The sequence below is a fragment of the Charadrius vociferus genome, unplaced genomic scaffold (genome assembly GCF_000708025.1).
Source record: "Charadrius vociferus isolate BGI_N301 unplaced genomic scaffold, ASM70802v2 scaffold281, whole genome shotgun sequence".
Taxonomy (NCBI): domain Eukaryota; kingdom Metazoa; phylum Chordata; class Aves; order Charadriiformes; family Charadriidae; genus Charadrius; species Charadrius vociferus.
In genome coordinates this window covers 175,521-187,565 of record NW_009646633.1, presented here as the reverse complement: position 1 = coordinate 187,565, position 12,045 = coordinate 175,521, and the positions used below count along the sequence as shown (strand labels likewise).

General features: G+C 58.6%; 1 protein-coding gene across 1 annotated transcript in view; it reads right to left on the bottom strand.

The window, feature by feature from the left end:
* Nucleotides 1-591, bottom strand: part of LOC104289825 (ras-related protein Rap-2a-like) — a 2,702-nt gene extending 2,111 nt beyond the window's left edge. Inside the window, exon 1 of the mRNA XM_009888841.1 lies at nt 3-591. Coding sequence (XP_009887143.1) covers nt 3-491 — 489 coding nt within the window. The 5' untranslated portion in view covers nt 492-591. The remainder of the gene's footprint in view (nt 1-2) is intronic.
* Between the last annotated feature and the right edge of the window lie 11,454 nt (nt 592-12,045).

The following is a 12,045-nucleotide window of genomic DNA, read 5'->3' as shown; positions in this document are numbered from 1 at the left end:
ACCTCCAGGCCGTTCTCGTTGTCCTTGGCCGACGTCTCCACAAAGCGGCTGTTCCAGTCCAGCTCCACCAGCGACAGGGCGTCCTCCGCCGGCACCTGCCGCTCGCCGCCGCTCTCCGCCTTGTTGCCCACCACCACGATGGGAGGGAACTTGTCTTCCTTCACCTCCAGGATCTCCTCCCGCAAGCTCTTGACGCTCTCAAAGGACTCGGCGTCATCTACGGCGTAGACCAGGGCGAAGGCATCGCTGTTTTGGATTGAGAGCTTCCTCATGGCTGGGAAGGAGTAGCTGCCACTGGTGTCCAGGATTTCTACCTTGACTGTCGCCCCGCTCACCTCGTACTCCTTGCTGTGCAGCTCCTCCACCGTGCGCCGGTGCTTGGGCTCGAAGGTGTCCATCAGGAAGCGGCGGATGAGGGCTGTCTTGCCCACGCCGGCAGCACCCAAGAAGACCAACCGCACGTGGTTCTTCTCCTTCACCACTGGGGACATGGCTGGGCGCAGAGGGGTCGGGGTGCTCCGCAGCTGGCGCTCACCTCACGGGTGTCCCTGGGTGGCCGCAGCCCTGGTGTCCGTCCGTCTGTCTGTCCGTCCTCCCTTGCACCGGCTCAATGCAGTCGGGGAAGTTTGGTGCCACCTCCCTGCAAACTTCTCCTTGCTCTTCTGCCGCGGACGCTACAGTCCCCAAGTCCAGCTCATCTTTTATCCTGGTTCCTCTCTGCCATGTGGCACCCGGCTGGCCAATCTCCGTGGGTTGAGGGTGCTGAAGGAGGGGGAGTCAGGGAGGGAGGAGAGCGGGGTACTCCGGGCCAATCCGCGGAGCTCAGTCCTGGAAAGCCACTCCAGCCCTGGAGAGCACCGCGCTACGTTGCACATTGCGCTTGCATCGCTCGCCGCTGCCGGTAGCACCGGGGAGCCGGCAGCATCGCAGCCGTCACGCTGCGCGAGCCCTCCTGCCCTTTTGTCCTCCCCGGAGATTAACGTGTGGTTCTTGCCGTGGGCTCTCTGGCAGCAGGGGAGCTCGGTGGGGGTCCCCCAGCCGTTGGGTGGCTCATGGCCAGACATGGCAGGGGCTGGCCGCTCACCCGCAGCGGTTCTTGCACTGATTTGTGGTTGGGGACTTGTTTGCAGACGGTGTTGCTGCGAATGTGCCCAACTTTTCCGTAAGCTTATGAAATATTTGACCTGAGGGGAAAAATAAGGTCTCCCTGAAACCCGTGTGTCATAACCTGCACGTTCAGCTGTCACTTATTCTGTGATTTTACACAATATTTAACCTGAGGGGAAAATAAAATCTCCCTGAAAAGGATGCGTGGCGATCCCCTTGAGCAGTCAGGGGGAGGAGGGCTGGCCATCACCCGGCTTCAGCAAAACTGTGACCCAGAAGGGTTGGTTGGTTTATCGGGCAGAGAGGTGGGATGCGTGTCCGTCCCCATCTCCACGTGGATGGGCATCGCCTCTGGAAGTGCGTTTGCACGTAGAGGTGGGGTTTGCCCCGTCTGGGTGTGCGTCCTCAGCCGCCACCTTCCCAATTTCATGCTAGAGTTGTTTCAGAAGCTGATTTATGCAAAGTGCAAATACAAAGGGAACTTGCTCAAAAGTTAAAGTAAGTCTTTATCCTAAATTTGTGCGTGTGTGGATTTTTCTAGCTCTGGACTAGTTTTTGTAGTTTTAATGCAGTTGGTTTTCTTCCCAAAGCAAAGTACCAGTTTCAGCGTTCAGTTCTGGCTGAATTTATCCTGTTGATTTCTAAAGCCCTTTTCACAAGAATCATTCCAGCTTCTTAATTCCCCAGTTATCATTACATTTTAGCCATGTTAAGAGCTTTCCCTGTCTGATCTTATTATCAAGAGAGCCAAAAGATTGCCGGGGTGAGCAGAGCCCTGTCCTCGGCTCAGCCTGCCCTGGGAGAAGGGGAAGGTCGGGTCCCTAACAGGACTGGCAATGGGACTGGTGCCCAAAAATACCCAGCGCACCATGGCACCCGGTGGGCTTTTACACCATCTGGTGACGCACCTTCACTCGCCAATGTGAAGCTCTTTGTGGAGAGGCTTAATGTGCCATGAGGAGAGCCCCAAAGGTGATGCCAAGGACTGAGCCGCAGGAGTTGGAAGGAGCTGAGGATGCAGAAGGTGTGATGGCACGGCCATGGGACCTCAGCGGGCCAAAAAGCGGGAGAAGGGGTGGATGAGCAGCAGGTGCCTGGTTTAGGCACACGAATGAAGCAGCGATAACACTTTGGTGCCTGGCGTGCCATCAACATCAATGGAAATGAAGAACCGAAGACGGTGAGGAAGCAGGGCATGACAAGTAGTCTCACCCCAGTTTCGGAAGCTGTTTAAAGCCAAAGAACATTTTTTGTTTTAAATTAGAAAACAATTTGGTTAATGCTTGTTTGTGACTTGTATGTGAGACATAATGACAGAGGGGTTTTCAAGAGAGGAGATGAGAGGGGTTTCCTGTGGTTCCATTCAAGCTGGCGATGGCAAAGCTCTGGGAGGTGCCGGGGACCTGTGAGATGCCCTCGCTGCTGCTTGCTTTCCCGGTATTTCATTCCAAAGGGCCTCAAAACATGGATCTGCTCAACCTCACAACACCCAGCGCCTCTCTTACAGGTGCAGGCATGGTGCCTGAGGTGAAGGAGAAACCCCTGGCAGGAGGGAATGGGGACTCCGGGCTCCAAACGCCCCATCCTGGCTCTAAACCGCCCCCGTTATCGCCAGCAGCCCGCGGGGAAGGAGCCGCCAGCGGACGGACACTCTGGGACACGCCGAGCAGCAACGCCAGCCATGGAGGGTTTCCCAAAGCGTGGCTGGGAAGGCGACCTTGGTGCCACGGGAGCCACCGGCGGGTGACATCAGTGTCACCGTCTGCGCTTTGAGCCATTTCTGCGAAGAGCAGAGGTGTCCCGCGTGGTGCGGCGGGGGCGAGGAGCCCGCCCTCGGCTGCCTTACACAAAGAGGCGCGTTGCAGCTCCCCTGCCTCGGCGCTGCCGCCGCACACAGCCCGTCTGTACATCCCCAGTGGTTTTTCACATCAGTTGTCTCCCCTTCGCTTTAACACATCTGTGCTGCTATGGTTACCGAGAGCCTGAAAGGTTTTAAATCTCCCTCAGAGCAATGGAGGATTTCAGGGGTAATCTTGTTAAGAGATGAGCAATGAATATTTCCAAAGGCCTTTTGCATGAATACCTCGTTCCGTATGAGCTTATGTCCGCTGACAGCCGGGAAAGCAGAGCGCGGGGGGACGGCATGCAAGGAAGGGGAGAAACCAGAGAAGGATGAATGCGGAGACTCGTTTCCCAGATGCACTTGCCACCTTTTGTGTCCAGAATGATGTGCTTAAATACAATATTTTTCAAGGAGGGCTTGGCCAGCCAGCTTGGGCCAGGTATTGTAAAAGAAAATAATAATAATAGCCTGTGTTTCCCCCAGGGAAAGACTCACGGGACCTTTATGGGCACTTGGAGATGGGGAGACTCGTGGATGGGGACACAGAAAAGCCTGTGTGCCGTGCGTTGGACCGCGGGGACCTGTTGAGATGGCGAGCAGAGACGAGATGGCTTTTGGCTTCGGCAGGGCTGCAGGAGCCTCCAGGATCTGTCGTCCCCTGTGGGGTTTGGCAATGCAGGTGGAGCGCTGGATCCTGCAGCCGGGGCACACGCTGCACCCGCGGGGACCGGAGCGTGGCGGGGACAGAGCCTCTGCCAGCGCTGAGCCGCAGCCTGTGCCCCGGGGACAGGGGACCGTGACGCCCCAAGGAGGGAGGCAGTGACCTGCCTGTGAGGGGGGGGGGTGGGTTTGGGGCAGGTGGACCCCCACACCGAGCGTTCACCGGCAGGTCTGGAGCAAGGGCTGCTTGGAGATGTGCAACAAGAGGGTTCTTGGTCATCCGTACCCTAAGGTCAACCCTCTGCGGGGCCAACAGCCACAGAGCGGTGGGATACCCCGGGGGGAGGCGAGGGATGGTCCCCAAGGTCCCAGCTGGTGCTAGGGCTCAGGCAGAGCCATGAGCTGAGCTTGAAATGCTGGCCAGCCCCCGGCTGAGCACAGCCAGGCAGCCTTCAGCCATCGGGAGAGGGCAATTTGGGGCAGAACACTGAAAAACGGTGTGTACGCTGCTGCTTCCCACCGTGTTTTGGTGGGGGATAGCAGGGGAGCAGCAGAAGATGTGGGGACCAGGGGAGGCGCAGGGACGAAGGCAGAGGAGGGAGAGCTCCTGGAAAAAGCCAACAGCACTCAGGATGGGAGAAACTCAGAGCTGCACAAGTGCCGCGCTCCCCTCCCACTGCTCTTCACAGCCCGGGACGGGACGTGGGGCACTGTGGTGCCTCTCCTGTTCCTGACCCAGCACATGCACAGGAAGGATGGACCTCCTCTGATGGAGGGGTGTGAGCTGAGCTCTCCCAGTAAAGGTCCTGCCAAGTTTCACAGCGTCTTTTACAAACATTCATTTTTATTTCACTAGCAAGCCTTGTTTGGTGCCTCACAGTGATTGCGCGAGGGGTAAGAGAGGTAACCCAAAAGGGCGTGTGAACCTTTCCCACTGGCCGAGCGCTCCCCAGCTCCACCGCCGGACACGGCTCTGCTGCAGCACTGAGACGCGCTTCAGTAAGACAATTTGCAAACTTCAGCAACTGCCCATGCTGTGTCTGGATGTGTTTTCGGGGAGCTCATGTTTTAATGCTTAGATGTGATGGTTCAGAGGGGATGGTGAACACCGAGCAAGCCAAGGTTCTCCAGCACCACGCTGGAGCAGCCGGTGCTGGGCATCCTGGACGCATTGCCCCAGTAACCTGCACTGCCCCGTGAGCAGATCCGCACCGCACAGTCACACACTCTGCTCTGGTCACACACTGCTCTGGTGAGACCCCACTACGTCCAGCTCTGGAGTCTTCAGCACAAGAGGGACATAAACCTGTTGGAGCAGGTCCAGAGGAGGCCACAAAGATGATCAGAGTGCTGGAGCACATCTCCTATGAGGACAGGCTGAGAGCTGGGGGTGTCCAGCCTGGAGAAGAGAAGGCTCTGGGGAGACCTCAGAGCCCCTTCCAGTCCCTAAAGGGGCTCCAGGAGAGCTGGGGAGGGACTTTTTATAGGGTCATGTAGTGACAGGACCAGGGGGAATGGCTTCACACTGGAGGAGGGGAGATTTAGATTAGATATTAGGGAGAAATGTTTCCCTGTGAGGGTGGTGAGCCCCTGGCGCAGGTTGCCCCAAGAAGCTGTGGCTGCCCCATCCCTGGAGGTGTTCAAGGCCAGGTTGGACAGGGCTTGGAGCAACCTGGGCTGGGGGGAGGTGTCCCTGCCCATAGCAGGGGGGATGATCTTCAAGGTCCTTTCCAACCTAAACCATAGTGTGATTCTATGAAACCCTTTCCCAGCTGATGGGAGCAATGTGTCTTGTCCATTGCTTGCGGGCAGCGAAGCGTCATTATAAATGTGGTGGCAAATGGTTTGCAGCACCATCTGGGCCACCTTCTGGAAGCTGATGGAGCTGATACATCGCTGATGCCTGCGATGCCCAGTGCCCCAACACCCCGTGCCTTTGCACCCCGTAACAGGACGCAGAGGCAGTGAAGGCAGCCCGTGCCCGCAGGATGCTCCCGCCCCACGCCGCCCGCTGGCGCCTCTGCCTCCTGTTTCTGCCTATGGTTAAATTCACGGTGTATGTGAGAGCGGCTGTGTTTTCAGCGGGGCTTTCTGGTGTTCCAGCTGAGAAGGTGAGAAGGAAGCGGTCAGCAATGAGAAACACCAGCGAGACCGTCTCCGCCGAGCGGCACGTCCCCGGCTGCTGCCCATCGCTGCAGGCAGCGGCCGAGCAACAGCCTCACGGGGTGAAGCATCACTTCTCCCACCCGGAGTGAGCCCTGGATGAGACCAGGCAAAAACGGGAGAGGGGAAGAGAGGTCTGGCAGCGAGCTGCCTGTCTGTCCTCTGTGTCAGCGGTCGGCGAGGCAGGTCCTCACCCCGGCGTGGGGACACCCAGCCACGCAGGAGAGGGTTAAACCTGCCTTTCCCGGAGATTAAATCCAAATGGCCTTTGATTTAGCGACAGGTGAGAGGAGAAATCTGAACCGTTATCGCTTCCGCCCCCACTTTAAAGGGGAGCCGCGGCCCTCCCTGATGCATAGATGGATCAGCCATACGTGGTGCTCCGTGCTCTGTCTGGAACAGCGTGTCACCGCACGGATCTTGTTCCCAGCGCTGGTGGGGCCACCACGGGGTACGTGACACCCCGAGCGGGGAAAGCCTGTTGCTCACCCTTTTTTTTGGGGTGCAACCTTTTTTTGCGGGGGGGGGCACACAAGGGGTGACCAGCGCTGGAGAGGGTCACGCCAACCCCGGCTCCTGCCCCGCTGCCTCCCTGCGCCTTGTGACCCCCAGTGCCGGATGGGGTCGGTGGCTTAAAGGTCGTAATTGCCAGGTGACATAGGGCAGAATTTGGTTGCAAGAGGAGAGGGCTGAGGTTTGCCATAGTCATTGGGGAGAGGAGAGGAGAGCAGGGCTGGATTTGGGGTCCTCCAGTGCTGGCGGAGGAGGGCTGGGAGGAGATCCCTGCTGGCATCACCAACTGCTTCGGAGGGACTGAGGGCATCCTCTTGGCATGCCCTGCCTGAGGGGACAGGTCCCTCCCCGGGGATGGGGCTGATCCAACCCGCAGCCGGGCTGATGGATCCGATGGCACACATGCGGCCATCAGGGAGGGTGCTCAGCCCCGCTGTCATGGCCGCGGCAGCCGCTCTCGGGCAGGGGAGGCAAAGAGAAGCTGACCCTGGCAAGGGCGCTTCCCAGCTCATCCCTCCTCCAGATGACTGACCTCTTCCAAGCGAAAGAGGTCACCTCAGGTTTGGAAACCCACCTTGACCCAAGCCAAGCCCCGTTTGCTGCTCCTCTCCTCACCGAGGGGGCCGAGGGACCCACGCCAGCGCCGGCACCGCGGGGGGGCGGGCAGGGAGCCCGCGAACAGCCTGTACTAGACAACCCCAGGTAATAAAATCTACTCTCCCTGTAAACAAATGTCTTGCTGAGGACTAAAGGGATTTAGCGCAGCTGTTCTCCAGCTTGGAGGAGTTTCTATAGCATCTCTTATCTTGCCCTGGCCGGGATTATTAGCTGGAGCAAAAAGCTCGCCTCTCTTAGGGCCACCGACACGGCTTTTCCTTGGGTGACATGAGGTGACACACTGAGGCAACGCTCTCAGATCATCAGGAGATGAAACGTGTGATGCCGGGGTCTCAGATGTGAGTCTCTGCAGCCCCGAGGTGCCGTGCGGGAGCAGGGCTCCATCCTGACCCCTTTCCCAGCAGGATGCCGCAGTCCCAGTGGTCCCAGTGCCCGGCTCTGCCCAGCTTTGCCCACCACAGTGGCATCGAGAAGGGAAGCCCAGCCCCGGGACGTGCCTTAACCTCTCTAGACACAAGCATATGGCTTCATATTAGCGCTGATCCACTTTGAGGGCCAATAAAGCCGTCAGCCGGTCAACTGATGTGGTGTTACAAGGTATACTGAGCAGCCGGTCTCCCCCACGCTGCTCCGAACGCAGGCTGAGCCGCCTCCATGTGGGGTTGAACCTTGAACATCCTCCGTGGGAGTCTGAGCCTCCTCCATGTGGGTCTGGGCCTCCTCCATGGAGGTCTGAGCCTCCTCCATGGGGGCTGCAGCCGCAGAGGCAATGTGTGGGTGGGCTGGGGACAGGGAGGATGCTGTGACACCCGTCCCCATGCACACTCCCTCCATTCACCCCTGGAGACTGCAGATAAACCAGTCTGGGCAGCGGTGGGAGGCTCTCACCGTATGGCTGATGCTACTGTAGGCATGAAAGCCCCACGTCAAGACCGGTCTTGCTCTCCTGGGTTTGGGGTGAAGGTGGGGAAGGGCAGGGAGAGGGGCCAGGAGCAGACTGGGGGGATAAGGATGCTGACAGACCGGTGGGGCTGAACGTGAAAGAGGGACGAAAAGAACAAAGTGTAATAGCGTTCACCAGGGCAGGACTTGCAGGGACATGCCTGGCAGTGCAGCTCTGGGTGACTGGTACCTGTCCTAGCATGTGCGGGTAAGATATTTCTGGGAGAAAAAGGGCAGAATGAGGTAAGAACACCCCTGAAATACAGCGTAGGCTCCAGCAGCCATTGTCCAAGAAACTTAAATGGGAAGTGAAGAGAGGAGCTACTCTGAAGCTCAGAGAAAGCCGGGCACCTCCAAGGGATGACTGAAGGGCTCTGGGGAACCAAGAGTGGATATATGGCTTCTCACGGCAGCGTCAGAAGGGAGGTGGGATCTTCAGTGGATGCACAGCATTAGCCCAAGGTCAGGTGCCGCAGGGGCTGACGCTGGCAGGAGATGCCCAACACCCCGGACCATCCAGGGCCCCGCTGCAGCTCGGGCGGGGGACACGGCCCCTCTCTCCCAGGCGGTCCCCGGGCCTCCTGCCGCAGCCAGCGTCACGTCTCGCCTCGGATCCCACGCAGCCGCTCCTGTCCCCCAGCGGCGTTGGCAGCGGTGCCTCCCCTGACCCGTGCCTTAATGCGAGCAGCGCTCCGCATCATGCCCCGCTGCAAAGGCAGGCAGACGTGATGCTTTCGCCCTGAAAACCAACCACTTTTTGGATTATTATTTTTTTTTTTCCAGAGTGCATGAAAATGTCATGTTGTAAACATCCCCCAGTGATGCCGCCTGCCCGCGGGAGGCTGCTGTCGCTGCCCGTGAAGGCCGGTTCCCTGCTGACTATGTGGCCTTGACTATGGGCTTTCGTGCCACGGTCCTCTACCCTTTCCCCAGTGACCTCTTGTCCTTAAATAACAAGATAAACCTTTGCATCACTGGGCAAAAGTGACCTCAGTGTTGTCCCAGATCTGAGCTGATTTTTGCTGTAGTGATGTTTATGGTCAAACCGCACCTTCCTTTACAGGGCACGAGCAGAGGATGGATCTACCAGAAAGGAAGGTCGAAAAAGAAGGTTTTCATTCATTTTACAATTGAGCTTGGTGTTCCCTCCGAACGTGCCAGGTCCCCCAGTGTGGGCTGCATGTCCCCTGCCCCGACGTCCTGCGAGCTGGGGGACCGGTGACCCAGGGCGGCAGCTCCTTGGCTCTTGAGCCTCAGCATTTTGGTCTGGCTTCCCCCAAAACCTCTCCTCCTGCCCCTTTTAGGTTCAGAGGAGGGTACCTCTGCCCTCTCCCCGCACCGTCCCCGCTCCCCGGCTGCCGTCTCGCCAAAGTCGGTGTCACCGTAAGAGCTCCTGACAGTGCTGCTTGAGCAACCGCTGCCTCCGCTCCGCAGACTGCGCCGGGGGCTCCAGCGCAACCACAGCCTGTCAGGACATCTCATTTTTAAAACATATTTTCTGTCGGTGAGCATCAGCCGCAGCCGTCCCTGTTCAGCCCCGGGGGCACCATCCCACGGAGCTCGTGCGTGCCCAGCTCCATGCGGCTCTCCGGACTTCTGGCATCCACCCAACCCCTGAGCTCTCTTGCTTTCCCCAGGTTGTCCTTCTTTCGAAGGAAGCAAACTGGTGTCGGTGAGCCGTGAAATGGCACCTTCCCCTCCCTGCCTGTGGTTGGACTCTGCTGCCGTGGGATGCTGCCATCGCGGGATTCTGCCATCGTGGGATTCGGCCCTGCCCCAAAGGACGAGTGTTGCCGTGTCCCTGGTTTGCAGAACACCCTGGCCACCTGTAAACCAGCTGCGAGCAAGAAAAGTCCCCTCTCATAGTGGTTGTTGGGGCGGTTGTGTCCTTGTGTGAGCAGAGGTGTTGGTGACTGTCCCCAGAGACTGCCGGCTAAGCCGAGAGGAGTGATGCTCTGGGAATAGCAGATGGGGAACCCACAAGCACGTTTGCAAGAGGGGAGTGGAGGACAGGGGACATGGCGTGAGCCAACCTAGGGGTCTGGTGGGGAAAAGGGGGGCTCGGGGCTCCCCTTCCCCGCAGGGCTGGCGGGCACGGCTGCGAGCCGTGGTGTCTCCTGCCATCAGAGCTGCTCCCCAGTGCCTGAGCAGAGCTCGGTGGCTCTTCGGTGGCTTTGAAGATGGGGAACGATGTGCACTTTGCTTCCATCAGCCTCCTCCAGCATGAGTGGGAAGCAGAGCTGATCTGGCAGCGGGAAGATACCCCGTGCAGCTGCTTTATGCTCAAAATTGGGTCTCGTTCGTATCAAGGGCAGTGTAACTCCAGTGGCAGCGGGAAGGGAGGGGATGCCGATGTAACACCGGGATTTGAAGACCTCTTCTTATCTCCCAGACGGGGCCAGGCTCACCCCGTGGGTCACGCAGGACCTCCTGCAGCAACCGACCGGCTGCATTTTCCTTGTGCAGTGACCTGTGTGTGTGCTCATGTGTTTCTCTCCTCTCCCTTCCAATAACATTTAAAACAATTGTCCGTATTTAACCAGAGCTGATGGATGTGGCTTGTTGTGCTGAGGCTGGCCAAGTTCCTTCTCGTTTCACAGCAGGGACATGGGAAGGAAAAAAGTCACGACCTGTAATCCACAGCTCCAGTTCCTCGGCGCCGTCCCCTGGCTGAGTGCTTGCTGTTGCCAAAAACCTCTGCAGGAGCAGCAGCAAGGGGGAGAGAAGTGAGATTTTTTTCACAAGGTAAACTGAGTCAGGGAAGGCAAAGCACTGCTTTCACAGAGCAGCTTCTTTAAAGGTGAAAATAAAAGTGCAAAGCTGGAAATTGCCAACTGCAGAGGAGACACATCCGTGGGGGCTGCAGCCGCCTCCTCTGCACGGCGCTGCTCACCCTGCACGGGGTCTTCTCCAGCCCGTGGTCCAGCAGGGCTGTGGACACCGAGAGGAAAGCGCCCAAACGCCTCTGAGGTGCTCCCACACACTGTCCCTGCACAGAGGTGTCCTGCAAAGGCACTTTGTCCTCCCGGGGAGCTGCTCACCGACACCTCGGCGGCGCTCAGCCCCGTCCTGCGTGCACCCTGGCTGCTGGCAGGCACGAGTTCATCTCTGCAATTAGTTATCCACCAAACTCGCATCCCTTCCCTGCCCTCTAGCAAGCTCCAGAGGGGGCACAAGGGGTCCTGAACAGGCGCACTTTGCGGGCAGCAGCAGTGCTGGGCTCTGCAGCATCCCGCCTTCAGGGCTTGACAGGAGCACGAGCCATTGCCGTTATCAGAGGACCGAATATCTGGAGGGGAGCGATCCTCTTGACCTACTCTCTAAAACTTTCTGTAAAAGTGGTGAGACTGGGACCAGTCCTGCCTGAGCCCAGGGAAAGGGGAGTTTGGGCTGCTGCAGGCTGCGGGGTAAGAGCCAAGCGTGTTTATTCACCCAGCCCTTCCTCTCCATCCCACCGCAGGGCACGGCTGGAGACAGCACAGGCAGCATCGCTTCTACCCGAGGGTGGGAGCGGAGGGAGGATTTGCTGGCGGCGATGTCTGTCCCACTGGAGCAGCACCGTGGTGGTCCCCCCGGGCCCGATCCGCACCCAGTGACAGCGCTGGCGGTGAAACCTGCCCCGTCTCCGAGAGGGGAACGTGGGGAAATGGGGGCTGCAGTGCGGGCTGCCGGTCCCTGCAGGCAGGCTGAGGGCACCGGAGCCTTTCCTGGGATGGATGGGGAGAAGGAGCCCCATGAGCACGTTAACCTGCAGCCACCACAGCAGAATCACCCCGCAATATAATTTCCAAAAGCGCTGCTGACTCTGCCACTCCTGCCCGCCCGTTGCAAGGAGAGCAGCAACCCAGTTAACTCCCATAACCTCCCATCTCCCGGGGCGATGTGCCATGACTCAGTAGAACCCAGGAGGTGGGCAGGCAGCATCCCGCCGGACTCGCCAGGTCAATGCTGAGCTGTAACAGCCTGAGTCTTGCCTTTGGACTCAGGAACAACTCCCAGTGACTGAAGCTGTTTCAGGACAACTCATGGCATGTCCCCACCACCACGGTCACCTCCATGGATGTCCATGGGGCCCCTTCAGAGCCACCCTGAGTGACCGGCTCAGCCTAGCTCGCACTTGTTTGTTAGAGAAGAACCATCTGGATTGAGCCCTTCCTTCAAGGATGCTGTTTCTTGTCACTCTGTCACGTCCACGAAAT